Below are 21,637 nucleotides of genomic sequence, written 5' to 3' on the forward strand. Positions count from 1 at the left end.
GCAGTGTATCTTATGTTTTAGATTGTGTTGTTGCTCAAGCCACTCAATGCATCTGTACCACTAGAGTGCTCATCTGGATTACAAACATCCACACAAACCTGGATAATATAAACAGCAAAGCACAGCCTGAGTATCTAGTGATGATGGACATGGACAATGACACGTCCAGACAGTAGTTAAAATTAAGTTGTAGAAAGAAATTTGACCTGAGAGAGATGTTGATGTATAGCTAAGTGATAGAAACAGTTTCCAAAATAATCTATATTTGTTTGAGAACAGATGCACACACGGAAGAAAAGGTACAAAAATGTTAATAGTAGTTATTTACCTGTTGGTAGTGGTTATTTTTCTATAGTTGCATTTTAAATTTCTAAAAAATTTCAGTGAACATGTATTATGCTAAAAATGTTAGTGGCTTTGTTATGTTTTTTAGATAGTTCTCTCCCATCCCTTCTTCCTCCCTATTTCATTTTAACATGCAAAAGTCATTAATTTATTTGAAGACTATCAGAATGCTTTTGTGAAGAAAAAGCACACATTTTTAATTATTTTCATGTTTCATCTTGGTGAGGTAGGATGGGGAAGTAGAAGAGGAGGAACATAAATATAGAATGTAGGATATAAATATGTGTCTTGTCTTTTACATCTGCACGTGTAACTATTACAATTAAAATGAATTAAAATGAAACAAAAAATTCAGTTTCTTAGTTTCCTTAAGCACATTTTAAGTCCTCAGTGGCCACACATGGCTAGTGGCTATCATATTAGTGCAGATATAGAACATTTCCATCATCACAGAAAGTTTCATTGGGCAGTGTTGACCTAGATTAGAGTATATTTAAATCTATTGCCTAGTAAAATTATTTAAAAAATCATCTTTTTCTAAAATTAATATATGTCTAATTAGGGTGACTGACCAACCAAACTTCCTTGTTTAGCTTTGAAAATTAAAGATGACAAGTTTGCCTTCCCCTTCCCTTCTGTAATGGTATAGTAAGTATATCACATCTCTCCTTCCTTTTCCTGTTCTGAGACATTTTTCACACTTTACTTACTAGGACCATATATATATGTATGTGTGTGTGTGTATTTTATTTTTCTTTTTAAGAGATAGTGTCTCACTCTGTCACCCAGGCTGGAGTGCAGTGTTGCGATCTTAGCTCACTGCAGCCTTGTACTCTGGAGCTCAAGCGATCATCCTGCCTCAGCTTCATGAGTAGCTGGGACTACAGGCGTGCTCCACCATGCCTGGCTAATTTTTAAATTTTTTGTAGAGATGGGGTCTTATTATATTGCCCAGGCTGGTCTTGAACTCGTGGCCTCAAGTGATCCTCCTGCCTGGGCCTCCTAAGTGCTGGGGTTACAGGTGTGTGCTGCTGCTTCTGGCCTATGTGTCTGTATTTTCAGTGGTATTAATATTTAGCAGATTGACTGTTTAAAACTAGACATTAAAATTATTTTCTTTTTATATGATACATAAGATTATTATTTAGTTCTATGCTTTTTAAATTTTATTTTCCTTTGAAATTACAGCCTACAAAATATTATCTGTATGATGTTATTCGTTGCAACACGGTCTGTGATAACAAAAGATTAGCAACAAGCTATCAACATGGAATCTGATTAAATACACTCAAGCATTGTATTTATAAGAATAGATCTTAAATTGTGTGTTTTTAGGACGTCTGAGGGTCCCAGAAACTCTTTCAGGGATCTGTAAAACCAAAACTTTCCAAAAATATTATTAAGATATTACTTGCTCTTTTCACTATGGTAACATTTGCTCTGGTAATGCAAAAGCTATGGTGGGTAAAACTGTTGGTGCCTTGGCATGAATCTTCACTTCCACATGCTTGCAGTAAATTTTTTTTTTTTACAAGCCAGTTTTACTTAAGACTGTCCTAGATGAAGCAGTGAAAATTATTTTTAATTGTATTAAATTGCGATTTTGAGTATACTTTTAAAAATATTTTGTGTGAAGGAATGGGAAGCTATAAACAAAGTATAGTGATTGTTTTGAGAAAAAGCACGTGTGGTTGTTTGAGTTTTGAGCTAAACTAGCCTCACCCCAACAGAACACTATTTTTAGTTGAAAGAATAACTGACAAACTGTGGTTATTTAGCCTTTGGTGTTTGACAGACATTTTCTCAACAATGAGTGAAATAAGTCTCACTTCAAGGAAAATGACTAACAGTATCTGGTACCAGTAAGAAATTTGAACTTTTAAGTGAAAACTAAAATTTTGGAAAATTTGTACCTATAACTGTGACCTTGATAGTTTCCCAGTACATAAAAAAGACTAATGATGAGATAGGTGGTGATACTAACAAATTTTTTTTTTTGATATTGGGTAATGGAATGTGTCAACATTGGGAAGATTAACATAACTCGGTGAATCAGTATTTCCCAAATGACCAATTTGTAATGTTAAAAATGTGTGTAAAGGATCCATTCAAAGTACAAGATAGACCAATGTGTTTTAATGTAATTGAGTGCAAAAAATCCATTAATAGTTTCAGATTTCATATTGCAACTAACCTTTTAAGAAACTACCACTTCCCAATTTTCAGAGAGGAATATCTACAATTATCTGAAAAGACTATTAAAATATGCCTTCATTTTCCATCTACATATCTGTGTGAGGCTAATTTTTCTTCATATATTAATACTTCAACCAAAACAACTTATCACAATTCAATACAGAAACAGATAGGAGAATCCAGCTGTTCTATTAAGCCAGGCTGTAAAGAGACTTGCAAAAATGTAAAAACAATCATGCTTTTCTACAAATTTTTTTTGTTTTGGAAAATAGTTATTTTTCATAAAACTATATTAAGATGCAATGAGTTTATTATTGTCATTTTAGAATGAATACATATCTTTAAAATCCAGTTTTAATTTCTATTATTCTAAATAGTCATAGATATAACCCACATATAAACAAAAGCTTTTTGGAATCTTCAGTTATTTTTAAGAATGTAAGGGCGGCGGGGTGCCGTGGCTGACTCCTGTAATCCTAGTACTCTGGGAGGCTGAGGCGGGTGGATTGCTCAAGGTCAGGAGTTCAAAACCAGCCTGAGCAAGAGCGAGACCCCGTCTCTCCTATAAATAGAAAGAAATTAATTGGCCAACCTAATATATAGAAAAAATTAGCTGGGCATTGTGGCACATGCCTGTAGTCCCAGCTACTTGGGAGGCTGAGGCAGTAGGATTGCTTGAGTCCAGGAGTTTGAGGTTGCTGTGAGCTAGGCTGACGCCACGGCACTCACTCTAGCCTAGACAACAAAGCGAGACTCTGTCTCAAAAAAAAAAGAATGTAAGGGGTTCCAGAGACCAAATTGTTTAAGAATCGTGGAATAAAACCAACTCCAAGGTACATTGTTAGGGAAAGTTCAGATTTGTGTGATTATACCTTCTCATTTGTATAAAAAGAACTGGTAATAGGATATTTATTTTCTAGTTATAGGCATAAAATCCTCATGGAAGGATATAAAAGAATTAAGTATTGGTTCAGAGAGGAAGGAATGAAAGGTAATCTTTTTAATCTAAACCCATTTGAACTTATTTGAATTTTAAATCAGATGAATGTATTACTCAGAAAAAAGAAAAGAAAACATTTCCACCCACCTATATTACAAAATTAAAAGAATCGAGGTTTGTTATGAAAAGTTGGAGCAAGTTTGGAGTAATGAATATTACTTTTCTGGCAACTTACTTGTTTCATTTGAGAAAAAGTGAAGCTTGCTTATTTTAAGTGCAAAAAATTTCATATAATATCCAAGCCAAAAACCATCATGTTGAAATAATGTAAATCAAATAGGTAGTATTTTCCCTAGTGGGGCCCAAAGTATACTGAAATTAACTTTTAAGGAGGAACAGTTTTACTAGATTTTTTAAAGTGGCTTTTATTTTTAGGTTTCTACTAAAGAGATTGAGTTTATTTTAGAAGACTGTTATAATTTTTAGTCCTGTCATATAAAAGGTTTTGAATAAGTGCTGCATGAAATGTAGAAGTAAAAAGGCTAAGTAAGTGTTCTGACATTTGATTCAGTACAAAAAGTACTTTTTAATACTCTTAACCTTTGAGGTTTTGAGAATTCTTGAAAAGAATAAGGAATTCAATTTTATTTATTCTGTCTACTATTAAACGTGCCTTTTGATCAATGTTCATACTTTTAACTTTTGGGTAGATAAAATGTCTTTTTACGAAAGGGGAAAATGATTTAATGCAATAGCTTTTAAGATTTTCTTTTTTCATATAATTCTTCTAAATTTTATTTCTTTGAATGCTGAAATATCACTTCCAGAGTTCTTTTGAAGCAGTTTAGAGGAAGATATTACATGTGGTTCTGTTCATTAGTTATAGTTAAAAGTTTGCCAGTAATGTTGAACCATTTCCCCCTAGTTCTTTAGTAACAAAGAATACTTTTAAAAATGTTAATGGATTTTTTTAAAGTACTAGACAAATAGGTAGTTAGAAAGTAGTTTTACTTACTGTTACTTAGTAGCATATATCTGACATTTTTGAAAGCACTTACACATTATTTTCTTTGCTTCTCAGCACATCTTGGAGGTAGCACAGTATTATTTTAGATATATGGAAATTGAAATTTAAAGGGCTAAATGAATTGCCTAATGTCATACAGCCTTGTTATATTAAATAATAAAAGAGGATTTTAGATTTAAACAAAATTCTGTCCTTGAAAAAAAATGCATTTATCTATATCTACTATGTTCTAAGAAATGTGGTTAGCAGTGGAGATAGACAGGACACATCTTGCTCTCCAGGGACTTGAAGTTAGTGGCAGAGAAGTTAGTGGGAGAAGCGCGTAAGTGCGGTTGGTGCCCCACTGAAGGGCTAGGTAGCTCAGACATTTTTGAAGAAGTGACACAAATCTTGAGGAATGACTAAAAGTTAACCAGGGTGAGTCTGATTAGGGGATATAGAGAGAGATGTTCAGGTAGAAAGGGCAGCAAAGGAGGCCTTAACACGCTAGTGTCGTTTGAGAGGTACTAGTAGTTTTGTTAGTACTGTGCTGGGCTGCATGTGAGAAGGAGCAGGAAACCAGGAGCATGAAACCAAGAAAGGTAGACAGTGTACTTGAAATTGAGAAGTTTGAGCTTAAAAAAAAAGAGGTTTCAGGGTGCCAAAAAGAGAATTTAAATAGATGTAGAAGGACTCAAATGGACCAAAGTTTGAGTCTTAGTTCTTGGGCTTATTATCTGTGGAATCATTGTCAAGTGGCTTTTTCTGAGCCCCAGTTGCCTTATATGTAAAATGGAAATAATGTTCAATTTGCAGGTAGTTAGGATGACTAAGAAAAAGAATTGTAAATAAAGTACCCAGTGTGTACCATAACCTTTGAGTACTCAGTAATGGAACATGAGTTAGGAGAAATATAAATAGTTCTCCACACATATTCTAAGTAGAACTGAAAAACTGAGTTCACTCTTATTTTAAAATAGTATTGGAACATTTAGACATTTCTGAAATAGCTGAAGTGGTTTTATAATTTCACATGTTTAAATTTAATATTTGGGAATCTTTTGGTGTAGCATTTCTTAATATCTTTGTTTGAAAGCAAGACATTATATATAATATATGGTTGTCAGATTATAGAGACTGCCACAAATTAGACCTTGTTTAGAATCAATTTTGTTTGCATTGTTTTGTACCTTGCCCATCCCCCAACACCCTGGCCTAAAAATGAATTCTCAGGTGGAAGACCTGGATCTATCATTTGCTAACACTCTAATCTTAGGCAAATCACTGACCCATTTAAGTGGTTCTTTAGTATTAAAATGGTATACCTAAATTAATTTAGCTTTAGAGAATAAAATGAAATAGTACATGGATGCCCTTTTGTAAAATACAGTGTCTTAGCTTGGGCTGCCATAAGAAAATGCAGTTGACCCTTGAACAACACGGGTTTGAACTGCATGGATCCACTTATACGTGGATTTTCTTCTACCTCTGCTGCTCCTGACACAGCAAGACCAACTCTCGCCTTCCTCTTCTTCCTCTTCCTCAGCCTACTCAATGTGAAGATGAGGATAAAAACCTTTATGATGATACACTCCACTTAATGAATAGTAAATATATTTTCTCTTCTTTATGATTTTTCTTAATAACATTTTCTTTTCTCTAGCTTACTTTATTGTAAGAATATAGTACATAATATGTATACAAAATATGTTAATTGACTGTTTATGTTATTGATAAGGCTTCCTGTCAACCGTAGGCTATTAGTAGTTAAGTTCTGGGAAATGAAAAGTTATACATGAATTTTCAACTGTGGGGGATGGGGTCGGTTCCCCTAACCCTTGTGTTTAAGGGTCATCTGTACCACTGACTGGGTAACTTACACAAAGAAATTTCTTTCTCACAGTTCTGGATGCTGAGAAGTCCAAGATCAAGTTGCTAGCTGATCCAGTTCCTGGCGAGGGTTCTCTTTCTAGCTTGTAGATGGCTGCCTTCTCACTGCAATACTCACATGTCCTTTTCTTTGAGCCACGTGGGGCAATGGAGAGAGAGCTGGTGCACTCTGGTGTCTCTTCTTGTATGGACACTAATCATAGAGGATCAGAGCCCCACCTTTGTGACTTCATGTGGCCTTAATTCCTTCCTTACTCCAAATAGAGCAGCACTGGAGTTTAGGGCTTCAACATATGAATTTTGGAGGGACATATAAATTCAGTCCATAACACAAAATAAATTTGGAAGTGCTCTCTTTTGATGACTTTATTTCATATTTTGTAACAATGAGTTAATACAAAGCATGTCTTATATTTTTACTACTCTCCAGAGTTGCAGATGTATATGGATCATTTGAGTCCATATTTTCTAGCTAATAATATTTATAATTGATTAGGTACAGAAGCTGTTTATAACCAAGTTAGCATAGAACTCAGAATATTAGTGTGCCTAAGGTGTAATTATAAAAATTCATTAGCCTATTAAGTATACTATTAATATGCTTAATAGTATATTAAGCTAATTCCACTTCTTTGAATTTCTGCCCCCCACCCATTCCAGGCAGAAATATAGTTTGTTTTCCATAGAAAAGGTCTACATATTTCAGTGATAATTTAAAAGGTCATACTGTTCATCTTAATTTTGAATATACCTTTTTACTCATTAAGAGAGTAAGCCTTTTAATTGATGTGTTAAGGTTACACAGTTTTTAAGGATGGCTAAGTAAAACCGCAGATTTTGGAACAAAGAAGTCTTAACTAAACTTGGGGGTATATGTACCTTCCTTTTCTTTATTGTGAATCTTGGTATGAATTTTGAATTCCTTGTAAGTCTATTTTCATTTCAGATTGTGTTGGAAGGTCTTTTACCTGGTTTCCCAGAATGATCACATTTATGTTCTTTCTCACAGGCCAGCCCTCCAGATCTCTATATTGAAAGATTTAATTTAGCTCTTGGACAATATATGGGAGCATTGCAGAGCATTGTGCCTCTTTTCATATATATGGTAAGTTAGAGATGTTGCCTCCTTTCCAAATACGTAGGTGTACTGGTCTAAGCATGTATAGATGCAGAGAATTAAGCATGTTCTATTTTTCTTTTACTACATTTTGTGTTTGAAATGGAAATTAAGTTATGTTGGTGATGTTTGATAGTTATTGACATAGAAGAATTATTTAGTTATTTTTCCTTTTTCTATTTTAATATTATTTAAGTAACAATTGCTGAATAGAGAAGTAAGAATTAATGATAAGCAGTTACCCAGTAAGCATTTATTTTATTTGTGCCATGTGAGAGCACTGTGCTTGGTCCTGGGAAAATGAAGATTTATAAGACTTTCTGTCCTCAGAAAGTAGAGAGTTAACAAACATGTATCTAAAATACAATGTATGATAAATGCCAGGTAAGTCATTCCATAATAAATAGAACAATAAAGTATTTATTCTATCCTGATGATCTCTTATGTTTGGAGAGTTATGCTATGAGTATAATTTATAAACTGTGATTTTGTTGATTTGCTTCCTCCCCATTTTAAATATACAAAGTCGTAGAATCTTAATGTTACTAGCTCCTGTTGAACAGAGGGGCCATTAGAAACCATTACCCCAATTCTTTGTTTATTAGATTAGGGAATAGGATTTTGAGGTGGATCCTACATTCTATAGCATGTAGATTGCTATATGTGGATACCTATCTTACAAATGACTTAATCACCATAAAATGGACTTTACTTACAAAAAAATTTACCTCCACCTTTAATTTAGAAGGCACTTTCCAAAAGATCATGTAGTACTTCATGATTTTCATTTACACTTATTTATTCCTTGGATACTGACAATTTTAAGAGTTTTCTGGTTAAAATAATATAGGAAAGGCCAGGCAGAGTGGCTCACGCCTGTAATCCTAGCACTCTGGGGGGCCTAGGTGGGAGGATCACTCGAGGGTCAGGAGTTGGAGACCAGCCTGAGCAAGAGTAAGACCCCATCTCTACCAAAGATAGAAAGAAATTAGCCAGGCGTGGTAGTGGGCACCTGTAGTTCTGGCTACTTGGGAGGCTGAGGCAGGAGGATCACTTGAGCCTAGGAGTTAGAGGTTGCAGTGGGCTATGATGATGCCAGGGCACTCTACCTACTGCACTCTACCGAGGGCAACAAAACAAGACTGTCTCAAAAAAAAGTAGAAGAAACTGGTTTTTGCCTTTTACCAAGACTTTCTTAGAAGAAATTGATAATAAGGCTTTGCTTTTGGTTTAAATGCCAGAACTCCTTTATGAATCATGAAACTAGTGAAAAATATTATTGATGATTAGAAATAATTTCATCTGAGTCAGCAGAATTAACTTCTTGGAAAGGGTCAGGAAGCCTGGGAGGTAGCCACCATTATATCATTTTGGTGAAAATCCTTTCATGGTTTATTCACCAGGAATGTATGTTAGGTCTAAGTATCTTGTACTTATAGAGGAAATATTTTATTTCCTTTCTAGCAAACTCCTTATTCTTGCTTTTTAAGAGTTTTCAGTGAAGACTGTGAATGGAAGTAGAGCTGAAAGACAGGGCCTTTTTGTGGATAAGGGCATTAAGGGAGGGTAAATAGGCTTCAAATTTCCATGTCTACCATTTTAGTGGCATTTACCAATAAGCATGTTGGCTAGATGCATTAATAATAAAAAAAAGGCCTAACTTATCATGACTTGGATTTTGAGTCAAAACATGAATAACTAATTTATAAAAAATTAGGTTAAACAAGTCAAGAAAGTGATTTACACTTTTCTGTAGTGCCATTGTTACTTTCTTAAACTTTTTAGTAGGATCTTGGAGTTTTTTAAGAAGTCTGTATCATTTAAGAATAAATGAACTTCAAATTTATCCTTCTAGCTAGCAAAATTCAAGTAAGGGATGTTAAGGTTGTAAAGTAAAGCTTGTTTTTCTTTTCTAACACTTGTGAGGGCAGAGATACTTTTCTTATAGATTAAGAGCTTGAATTTGCTTTCTAGTTATTTGTGAAATTTTGTTAGTAAATTGTTTTTATTGTCCAGAAGATAGAAATTCTTCAAACTTTGGTACTGCTTTGTTGGAAAAGTATATTACTTAAAGAAAATATTTTGAAATGTAAACCTATTAGCTATAATTGGCAAAATGTCCTTTCCAACAAAGCATAGAAACAAATTTTTTTAAATATTACTTATTAGTTAAAATTAGTGTCTTTATTATAAGTCTGTCTATATGAATATTTTAAGAAATCAGTCATTAAACTAGAAAATAAATTGTGTCTGATACCATAAGTTACCAGAAAAGGTTCTTATTAAAAGACACAGAGGTCAAATAAAGACATATATTTTTGTTCAGAATTTTGAAACTTAACATTATTGTACCTGAGAAAAAGTTGAATGTCCTCTGTTATTTAAAGAGGTAAAGTGAGAGTTTCTAAGTACTTTTGAAGTTTTCACACTATTTCTATTTAATGAATTCTGGTTATTTAGTAAAGAGTAGGAAGGACACATTAAAATGCTATGCATGAGAATCTTAAACATTACTAGGACAATATACCAGGAGAGAAACCCACTATAAATGCAGAAAAATTTCCTTTGGGAGTTAAACAATTATATTACCTTTTATTTTTGTGTGTAAACTACAAAGTTTCAAAGAGATGACTAATTTACTTCAAAGACTTTAAAGTATACTGCCGAATCAACTTTTGCTTTAAATTTTGAATCAAAAATCTCAATTGTAAAAGTAGCTTTGTAGTTGAAATTTTTATTAATTTAATTAAAAAATAAATTTTCACTAGATATTTCCAAAGAGGAAAATAATGTGGGGGAAATAAACCCCAAATAGTTAAGAAAAGTGCTATAAAAGTTGGAAAAGGAGAGGTGATAGGCCATACCTGATACTAAAATGAAGAAGGCTACTGTAATTAAAAGTATTTGTCATTGGTGCAGAGATCAAGAAACAGAGCCTGGAAGTAGACTGAAGTTAATGTAGGGAGTTTAATAAAAAAGGTGATATTTCAAATCAGTAAGGAAGGAATAGATTATTCCATACCTTGTGTTAGGACAACTGGTAGTCATTTTACAGTTGAGGATGAGGGAGTCTGATCAAACCTTATTCTTTATAACAAATTCGAAATGGTGTAAGTTTTGAAAAATGACATGTGAAGAAGACTAGAAGAAATCATACATAGTGTTAGAGTGAAAAAACACCTTTCTAAATGAGACCCAAACTTAGAAGTCGTGAAAGAATGACTATGACAATATAAAATTTAAAAGCCTTTGTGTAGCAAAATACTATAATGTAGAAGTAGGTGGGAAAAAACTGCAATAAATTTGAAAAACATAAGACACAGGTTTGCTTTCCTTGATAAGTTTTCGTGAATTAACAAAAAGACCAACAATCCTATTTTTCTGTGAAAAATAGACAAAGGATATGAATAGATCACAGAAAAAGAAATGAGTGGCATATAAACATGAAAATATACCCAACATCATAGTTAAAGAAATGCAAATTAACTTTTTTTAAAACCTCTTTCGATTAGTAAAATTGAAAAGGTTTGATAATATTCAGTTCTGGTGAATCTATGGGTAAACAAGCTCTTCACACTTTTGGTAGAAATATAAGTCCCCTTTGGAAGGCTATCTGGCAATATTGTTCAGAGTTAAAAATGCGCCAACTTTACCTCAGGAGTTGTACCTCTAGGAATTTATCATACAAATAAACTTATAAATATATGCAAATATATATGGAAGAATTATGCAGTATTATTTTTAATGGCAAAACATTGGGGAAATCTGTATTATCATCAGTAGGGGACTATTATTTAAATAATTCATGGAAGACAGTAGAAAAATATGCAATTAAAAATAATAACGTTTGTTCTTTTAGAGAAAAATCTTCCAAGACTTCACAGTAGGTGAAAAAACGAGGTACAAAGCAGTGTGTAATATTTCCTAATTAGTGAATGAGTTTTTTTTTTTAAGGGAATAAAAAAGCACATTCACATATATGCAAGGAACAATGTAGAAAGAATATATGAAAGTTTTCCCAATGTAGAATGGACCTTTGGGAATGGGACAGAGGGTCTGTGTTGGGAGACTTCTTTTTATTGCATATCCTTTTGCTGCATGCTTTTTATTTTATAACCTTCTATATCTTATTTTTATAATTTTTTAAACAGAGAAAAAAACTTAGGAATTAAGAGACAATCAGTGAGCAACTTGTTAATATATTCCTTTTTGTGTTTTCCGCTCTTATACATCAAATTTACACTTTATATGAACAAATTCGATCTTTTTGACTTGACACTCATTCTAGTCGGTACTTTCAGCTGCAAGAAACAGAAAACATGATTCAAAGTGGTTTAAGTAAGTAAGGAAAAGTATCTTCTGTAGAACCCCAGAAATAAGGCTATCTGCAATGTTGTTTGAATTCATGGTTCAACAGTGTTAGCAAGAATTCAGGTTCTTTATGTCTCTTTGCTGTCCACACATCTGTTTTATCTTGTTCTCTTCATGGTTATGACTGTAAGAAACTTTTCCCTCAATCCAACGTTTCTCTAAGTCTGTGAGTGGGCTACCTTGAGTGTCTACCTCTGAACCAAACAAAGGTGGTCCCTAGGGAATGCCATAAGCATTAGACTAATCATTGAAGTTGAATGTTCATTGGGGAGTCAAGCCAGTACGTGCTCACTGCCTGCTTTCAGCCAGACCATTGATAAGTGGTGTACCTTTCATTAGATGATGATGTATTTTTAAAGGGCATGCCATACAGTATGCTTCCGTAATGTATGTACATTCGTCTAGTTAATGTTGGGTATCTCCATTGTTCTTTTGGAGATGTATGGTTCCTAGCATTTTATCTTTTTATGCTTTCAACCCCATGCCAGAAAGACATGTAACTAATAGTAGCAGGGTTTTTGTTGTTCGATGTTGGGTTTTTTTTGTTTTAATTGATGCTTTTATTTATAGTTTCCTAAAATAATATTTAATAATATTTAGTGCTTCAGTTCATTAGACTTTCCCCAATTGATACATGAAAAAGAATTTATTTTCTTTTTCAGAATAAGTTTTACATCGAAACCAAGCTTAACAGAGACTTAAAAGATGACCTTATAAAGCTGTTTACGGAACATGTTGCAGAAAAGCACATTTACAGCCTAATGCGTAAGTAATGATTCAACTTAGAGGGTTGAGATAATACTATCAGTTATTTTTCGTTGTTCTTTTTTTTTTAAAGTCTGTGAACGCTGTCATATAAACCCCAATGTTGGCATCTTCTGAACCAGATAGCAGAAGGTGTTGAATGCCACCCTATTCTGTAGGGAGAGACACTGAGGAATTGAAAATGTGACTTGAAGGTCACCCAATGAGCTAGGAGCAGCTTAGCCAGGTCATGGGACATGCTTTTTTGTCTGGCCTGATGCTAGTTGTCTTTTTTTTTCCTCCCTGACAATGGGGGATATGTTATTAGGAAATTCACTCCTAACTTTATTACCAATAACTCTAGAAGGAATGCAGTGTTGTGTCTTTGAAATGGTAGTACAAAATCCTCTCTAATTTTTACTCTCTAGTGCAGAAATCCTTCTCTGTTCTGACTCTGTCATTTACTAACTACGTATTTTAGGCAAGCTTTTTTTGCCTCTTGTGGCCCTGCATTTCCTCTTCTGTGAGTTAGGATTTGTACAATATTTAACATGGTTACATAGCTTATTAATAAGCAGATCAAAGTACCAAGCTCAGTTTCTCCTCCCCATTCTCAGGTCCTCTGCCCCTTCACAGTAGGTGGCATTTCTTCCTACCTTTCCTAAAAGAATATACTTTTCCAGATAGGGTTTAAGAAGTCTCTACAACCTAATGTCTCAGTGTCCTTTAAAAGCTCATTTTGTGCAATATATATCAAATCATTTTTTAGAATTTGGCACATATTCAGATATGCAGTATGCATTTTTGCTCTCCTGTTAATCATAGTTTCTATCATAATGAAGTTTTACCAGAATTTACAAAAGAATTGTTTTAAGCTTGACCACAAACTATTTTTTCATTTTTCATTTTAAATTAAGAGAAGGAATTGTTAAACATTGGCCCAGTTTATTTTAGAAAGGCAGGGTTTTCAGATACTAGTGTAGTTGAAGATAATATGTGTTTTCATTATTACGTTTCCAAGAGATTCTAGAATCAGAATAGAGGCCTAGGATCTTAGGAGTATGACATGAAATTTTTTTTTTTTAAGGCTGGAGAGATGTTTAAAACATCTTTAAACATTATCTCATGAGATATTTCAGCTATTAATTGTAACCACTTAAGTATTTCCTCTAATGGTGATGTTTTCTTTTTGCTTTTGTTGCAAAATAGAGAAGAACATTTTGAAGTCTTCCTTGTTAAAATTCTATCTGGAAATGTTACCATGTGGTTGAAAAGCCCATTTATTTTGTAAATATGTTTTTATATTTACCAGTAATTTGGAAATCAATTTATTGGGCATATGCAAAAAGAATATTCAAAAGAATGTAGTAGCCCAGATCTGGTGAGAGAAAATATAAACAGATTATTTCTTCCCTTTGTTTATTATATAGTCTGGCTTTCAATAAAAATTACACTTAAAGGTGAATATACCTTTTCTTTTTCAAGTAAACTTATTTTGTAAATTGGATAAAACTGAGTTTATCACATACTTACTGAGCAATTACCAGGCATTATACTTAAGAGTACGGGATACAAAAAGTGACTGCTTGTCTTGTTGGGTTGGGCTTCAGAACAAGGGGCTCTATAGACATTGAACTATGCTGTGTGGATGATCATCAAAAGGTTTTTAAACACACACACAGTTTATATGTGGTAGGATCTGTTCCGTACACTTTACAAATATTAACTTAATTCTCACTACCCTAGAGGATAGATACAGTCACCACCTCCATTTTATAGATGGAGAAACTGAAATAGAGAGAGATTAAAATGAATAATAACACAGCTGTTAAGGATTGATGTCTTGTCTCTGGTTATACATTTTCCTATCCAACAAAACAAATAACTGCACTCAATTCCTGCGACTTTATAAAATCTGATCAGTAATTCCTTCTTGTGGCTTCAGATACACTTGGAAATGCTAATGTTCCATTTATTATTGCTGGATAACAAAATCATCCAAAAACATAGTGCTTAAAACAATAGTCTTTTATTTTGCTTTGCAATTTAGGGAGGGTTTGGTGGGGCAGCTTGGCTCTGCTCTGCTCTGCTCAGCACTGGCTGACGTGGCTCACCGGGAGGCTGGCTTTCCTTGTGGCTCATTCACATGGCTGCTAAGTGGTGCTAGCTTTGATTTCTCTCCTGTTTGCTCCAAGAATGATTATCAAAGGATATAGGAAATGGAAACTGCCAGCTTCCTAAGTCCTGGGCTCAAAAACTGTCAGTGTCACTTTTACTATATTTTACTGGGGAAGTGGTCACAGAGCCCAGATTCTAAGAGAGAAGATGTGGATCCCTTTTCTCAGTGGGGGATTCAAAAAAAATTGGGGGGCCATGTCTTAAAACCAAATAACAAGGCCAAGTGAACACCCTCTCTGCTAATAAAGAATTGATACTTAAATGCCCCATATTATTCATTAATAGTATGTTTCATGAATGAAGACAGTGACTTCTTACTGGAGGTAAAGCTTGTTTTCTGGCACCTCCATGGTATAATCATTTTTATATATATTTGCTTATAAAATAAAGTAGCTTCTGTTTTTGGCCAGTAGTAAAATTGTTTTCCTTTGAAATTAATTTTTATTTGAATTTAACTCTGAAAACAGCAGAACTACTAGGATCTACGTGGATCAAGGTATCTACGTAGTATTTGTGTTGGTGATTCTGAACCAATGTGACAGAATAAATATGTAGCAATGGGGTCAGCTAATGGTAGCAATTTCCTAAAAAAATGTAATATGTTGGATTTTGTAGTAGAAGATTTATAGTTCAGTTTGCATAGAGAGTTTTCAATGATTACATTTTAATAAATTTCCTTAGGAAATTCCGCCTTGTAGTTTAAAATTTTTTGAAGTCAAGAGTTAGTTTTAGTTATGATTTTGAGAATTGCTTCCCACACTAGTAAAGGAGAGAAGCCCCTGAGCAAGCCTGTAGCACAGAAGAATACTTGAATGAACAGAGAAACTTGGTTCTGGTGTCAATTCAGGTATAAAAAGTATGTGACTTTTAGCAAGGCACTTCCTTAACCTGTCTAGACTTGAATGTTATCATCTGTGAAGAAAGTGATTAAGATTAGAAGTTATCTAGGTTATCTGAAAAGCTAGAATAGTTTTTAAACTGTATGGTTTGACATTTATAATCAGTGGGGTTGTTAGAGGATGCTTGTTTCTTTAATATATGATTTTTAGAAGAAAATTGTTATAAGGGTAACATTATATTCTAGTTGCATATAAAAACAGCATTTCAGTGGTGGTATGGTAAAGTAGAAAGAGTACAGAATTTAGAGTAAAACACAAGTTCTGGAACCTCTTCTGCCACTAGCTAGCTCTGTGACTTTGTATTTTTCTTCTATTTTTATTACTTCTCAAACCCTCATCATAGGAAAGCTCTGTGACTTTGGATGACTTACTCAGTGGTTTTTGTTTTGTTTTGTTTTTAGCCTCAGTTTCTTTATCTGTTTTATAAAAATAAGGTAGATGATGATAAAGTTTGTGAGAAATTCAATTCTAAATTAAATCACGTAAGAATTAAACGTATGTAAAGTACCTGGCACCTGCTAAATACTCTTTCCTCTGTCAAGTTACCTCTCCTTCAAATTCCTATTTCTTTTTCCTTAAAAGGGGAGATTAACTAGAAAATCTTTTAAATTCCTGAAAGGAGTTTAGGTGGAGAGGATTTTAGCGAAATGTTATAACACTTTCTCAACTCCAATAATCTTTTGTTATTGAATGTAATTTATTTTCAATTCATTTCAAATTATATACATTTTTATATCTATCTTTGTAGCATATTTAATTTATCATTTCTTCATAGCTATCTAATTTGACATAGGTGATTATAGTTATGATAGGGGTGGTTTGTAAATGTATATACTTGACCACATAAGTAGTATGTGGTTGAATATGAAGAGTTAGTGGGAAAAAGGCTAATTAAAGTCCCCCAAATGGTAAAAAAGTAGGAAGATGGATATATAGAGAGCACTTGGATTTTGGGTACAGATTGAAATTAGAACTTTTAGTAGAAGAGACTCTCAGAAACGAACATTTAGAATTTCAGTAATTAAACATTGCATTTTAAAGCAAAAGATTTTCTGAAATACTTAACATTTTTCTTCTTTAAAATTTATCCATGCCATTCAAGATTGTAACTATCAACAGATGATAAAATTGGAAGGACAAACTTGAACAGTACACCTTTGATGACCTTCATCATATAAATTCAAATGAAACATTGTATGTTTGAAACTATAAAATTCTCCTTGGCCTAGTAAAATGACATTTCCACTTTTAGGAAGGCAGGGACAAAGGAAAATAAGTTTATATGATTTTGCAAGCCTGGCTTAGTGTAAAATCATGCCGGGTTTTTTGTTGTTAGTAAACTGCAGGTCTTTGAGAGATAAAAATGAGCTATTTTAGGTTAGTTAGTAGTATCTGTTGTATCCACTAAATAATGGAATTTGATTGTATCTCTTAGTAATGTTATCCAGAGCAATTACTCCTAATCTCTTAAACATTTTTTAAATAAAGTGTTTATGTGGCAGTATGACAATTCAAAAGAAAACTGACTCTGTTGTCATGTTTAGAGTCAGGATCATGTGGTTACCTAAGTCAGGAAAATGAGAAAGATGGGCCATCATTATCTCTAGCCCTTAGCTTTCATAAGAAAAAAGTAGATGCAGCTGTAGCATTTGGAAAAGTGAATTTCCATCTCTGATCACAGTTACTAAAACTACTAGTATGTGTCTTTCAGAAAAATGCGAAGAGCCTCAAATATGATGACTTAGGGAAGGAGAAATGATTGGGGGGTGGTTATTTTATGATATTTTATTCCCCAAATGTTATGGAAGCACTTTCAGTTCACTTACTAAGTACCATGAATACTATTGCTTTTAGATAGCTTTACTTAACTACTTCTCAGAACCTCCATGAACTGATTCATTTCACTTAGTGTTCTAGCGGACCTTTATGTATTTACCTGTTAGATTGAGCTCTGCTATACTGGATTTTTTTTTTTTTTAATTTCCTTAGTATATAAACTCTTGATTTGTCCTCTTGGGCTGTTCTTTCTTACACTTGTTTACCCTTCAGTCTCTGGGTGAAATAGTAATAGAGAAACCTTGACAATCAGATTAAGTTTACATTCTTTTAAACCCACTTTCTCTTTTTATTTCAGCTTTACTTCTAGAAGCCCAGTCAACACCATTTCAGGTCACACCTTCAACTATGGCAAATATTGTGAAAGGCCTATATACTCTCAGACCAGGTAAATGTTCGTTACTTCTGTTGGAATTGGACCTGTTTGTTTATGTTGTAGCCTTTCCCAAGAGGGAAGTGGTTCTATGTGTGTTTTGTGAGGCCTAATGGTATTTGGATTTGCTAGAACAAATTGAGTAGATATTCATCATTGTGAAATGTAAACTCAGAACTCACTTGGAACTCTTTCTCTACTTGTGAAAACCAATCAGTTTGGTTTTTGTAGGACCTGTGAGGGAAATACAAGAAATAATTTGTAGGATAAACATTGGATAAAATTGAATCTCATGTTTGGTCTGAATCTCAGTCTTTATTATTTAGAGGGTTTCTCCTTCACTTTCTACCCCATGCTGCAAATATGCACAGACATTCACATTCACAACTTCATCTTCTTGGGCCTATTATGTTTCTTGCATGGAAGCTAGAAGTGTTGGTAAAGTTATAGTCATTTCATAAGGATGTTTTGGGGAGAGATATAATCAGAAGAACAGAGTCAGAAGCCAAAGATCACTATACTCAAAGGCATGGTTTATAAATTATTTTAGTGTATGTATTTTAGAATAACAACACTGTGGATTTAAAGTAATCCCAAGGTGCTTTTATATATGTCTTCCTGTTTGTAAGCCAGAATCTCAAACTAGCCAATTATAAAATGTCTATGGGAGAGAGATTATATAAATTGTCAGAGTAGAATATTATTCTACAACCCATAAACACAAAGGATGCTTTTTAGACACTAATTACCTTTTCATGAAATTCTTTTGTTGTGTGAGGCTTAAATGAAATAAAACATGATGTGAAGAGCTTAACACAGTACCTAATAACATAATAAGCATGCAAACATTAACTGCTGTTACTACTATCAATTTGAGTTTAATGGTTATTTTATAATATTTTAATTTATTGATGCTTGTTTGCCTAATTAATTTAAAAGACATGTCAGAATTTAGCTAAAATGGAAACCAGGTAAAAACTGGTACCAGCAGTATGGACTGTGATTTTAGAAACACCTTCTTAGGCTACTTTAAACGATTAGTGACTTCTGGAGTATTCAGATTTACTGTTACCTAACTTTATATGTAGGTCTTGAGCTCTATTCTTTATAATTTTTAACAGAAATTACTTGTATAAAGTAATTACTTGTATAACATAACAAAAATATTTTATCGCAGTGTCCAATAAGCTGATATGTTTCTTTTTCTAGTTTCTCAGAATTTTGAAATTTATTTTACTACAGTGTGATAAAATGGCTCATGATTTTTCTGTATGTGCTAGGTTATGAATGATTTTTTTTTTCATTTATGTTAGAAGGCATCCAAGTGTAGTATGACAAATTCTACCTCCCAAGGAGGCAGCTTTATCAGCTCTGGCTTTTATCATAAGTAACAAAATTGCAGAATAAAGCTAATCACTAAAGGTAGCAGAAATTGTAGATACATGTTTATCTAAAGCTATTTTATCCAGGTTTAAGCTCTTGTAATAGGATTTATACTACTTGTGAGGAAAATTCTGTGTTTGAGAATTGTCCTTTTGAAAAGGTGAATTTTATCACTGACTAACCTTTTGCTGCCCTGGGCATTTTCTGAGATACTTTTAAACAAATTTTGACATTTACATGTCTTGCCAGTGCCTGTTATGTTCCTGGTTTATTAAAGCAATTTTATTCACCTGGTAGATTAAGGTTAGAATATTTTAAAAGTTGAATTTTGAATGTAAAAGTTTCTTCCATTGCAGTGGTTCTCAAGTGCTGATCTTTATATGACTGCATCTGAATCACCTAAGAGTTCTTCAAGCTGTAGATTCCTGAGCTCTAATTCTTAGAGATTCTGATGGCTTATCATTTTTGTTGTGTTTCTGTCTGGTCTTTAGAAGCTCAGTTTAGAAATAGTTTCAGCAATCCTATTCTACCTTTTTTCATTTAATACTCACACACTTTCTTTGTTTCTTCATCTTTATTTTAATAATCACCTGGAGTTCCATAAAATATCAGACTGGTTTGCCTTCTGCCAACTCTGACTGGTTAGTAATTCCTGGGAGCATGTTATTCAGACCTTTCTAAAGCCATATTTGAGCTGAGCTAGAAGGATAGACACTACTGAAAATGTTTTGCCATGAGTTTGTGCAAGGTGAATGGTTTGGCCCTTGTATTATTTGCAGTACTTATTTGCTATCTTTAACTTAACCTATTCTCCTATTTCACATATTTTACCTGCACTTTTTTTACTTGACCATTGACACAGCATGCCACAGCATCAAACAAGGCTTTTTCTGGTTTAGAATTATTTACTCAGTTTATAGTTTTAAAAGTAGGCTTACTGGATTAAAGAGCATTGACACTTTTATGGTGTGTATATATATGTATATACATGCGTGTGTGTGTGTGTGTGTGTGTGTGTGTGTGTGTGTGTGTATGTGTGTATCTCCAAAATGTTTTCCTAAAAGGAACATTTGAAAGGGCTAGATTGCTAGATCAAAACAATTCAAAAGGGATAACTGTTAATTGAGGACCACCAAGGAAGGAGAATACTGGTTTTATCATGCCCTTGATGCAGGTGGGTATTATTTATATTTAATGTTCATTGAGTCAAGGGAAGAGAGTATATTTATTTTAACTTTAATTTTTTGAATATTAACAATTTTTGAATATTCTCTTTATTTTTTCTTGTGAATAATCTGGTCCTGTCTTTACTCATTTATTTGGTCTTACTGATATGTGCAAATTATTTATAATATACTAATTCATCTTTGTCATGTCTGGTGCAGATATTTCCCTGTGACTTCTTTTTGCCTTTTTATTTTCTATAGATTAGTCTCTTGATCTTTTTCTTAATAATTTGATAACCACTTAATTCTATTTATATATATTTAATTTGTTCTAATTTAGCATGGGTCAAAAAAAATATTTATTTTCAAAGTTATCAGTTACCTCCAGCTCACTTATTAAATGTTCAATCCCTACCCCCACCCTTTTTTTGTGTTGCCTCTTTTTTCCCCCAGTATGTTTACTTACTATTAACCTGTACTATTCTATTCTGGGGCCATTATATTGTTTTATTAGGTCATTAAATATGAAATGTCTGATTTCTAATCATAAGTTAGTTTATTATATCTCAAACAAGAAGTAGTACAATTAATCAAAGTATGTACCTAAACTATCAACACAGTTTTGCCATCTTAATGGTTGCTTGCTTATGCCAGCATCAAAGAAGCCCTGGAGAGAAAGTGGTGATGAAATTGTGAAAGGCATTTTCCACAGCTTGTTGAGAAATGAATATTTTTCCTTGTAAGAAATGGTCCAAAGCCTGGAAGGAAGTGGTAGTCAGTTGGTGCAAGGTCTGGTGAATATGGTGGATGACCGTTTCCAAGTCCAGTTTCTGTGGTTTGAACAACATTGTTTTTTGGGACATGTGGTATTGCAAGAGGATTGGCCTGTCTCTATTGACCAGTCTCAGCTGCTTAATCACAAGCATCCTCATCATTTCATACAATTGGTTGCAGTAGACATACGCTGTAGTTGATTGACCAGGTTTCATGAAGCTGTAGTAGATGATACGAGCTCTGGACCACCAAACAGACACTGGTAACTTTTGCTGATGAATATTTCGTTTTGGACTGTGTTTCGGCACTTCATCTATATCCAACCATTGTGTTGAACGCTTGCAGCGGTCAAAAAGAATCCATTTTTCACTACATGTCACAGTGTGGCATAGAAATGGTTTGCCTTTATGTTGTGACAG

At 33.5% G+C, this 21,637-nt stretch overlaps 1 protein-coding gene across 1 annotated transcript in view; it reads left to right on the plus strand.

Moving 5' to 3' along the window:
* CACUL1 (CDK2 associated cullin domain 1) overlaps window positions 1-21,637 on the plus strand; it is an 85,603-nt gene that overhangs the window by 47,033 nt on the left and 16,933 nt on the right. Inside the window, exons 4-6 of the mRNA XM_012739142.3 lie at window positions 7,387-7,482; window positions 12,528-12,630; window positions 17,821-17,910. Coding sequence (XP_012594596.1) covers window positions 7,387-7,482; window positions 12,528-12,630; window positions 17,821-17,910 — 289 coding nt within the window. The remainder of the gene's footprint in view (window positions 1-7,386; window positions 7,483-12,527; window positions 12,631-17,820; window positions 17,911-21,637) is intronic.

This window comes from Microcebus murinus, chromosome 14 (assembly GCF_040939455.1).
Source record: "Microcebus murinus isolate Inina chromosome 14, M.murinus_Inina_mat1.0, whole genome shotgun sequence".
Classification (NCBI taxonomy): domain Eukaryota; kingdom Metazoa; phylum Chordata; class Mammalia; order Primates; family Cheirogaleidae; genus Microcebus; species Microcebus murinus.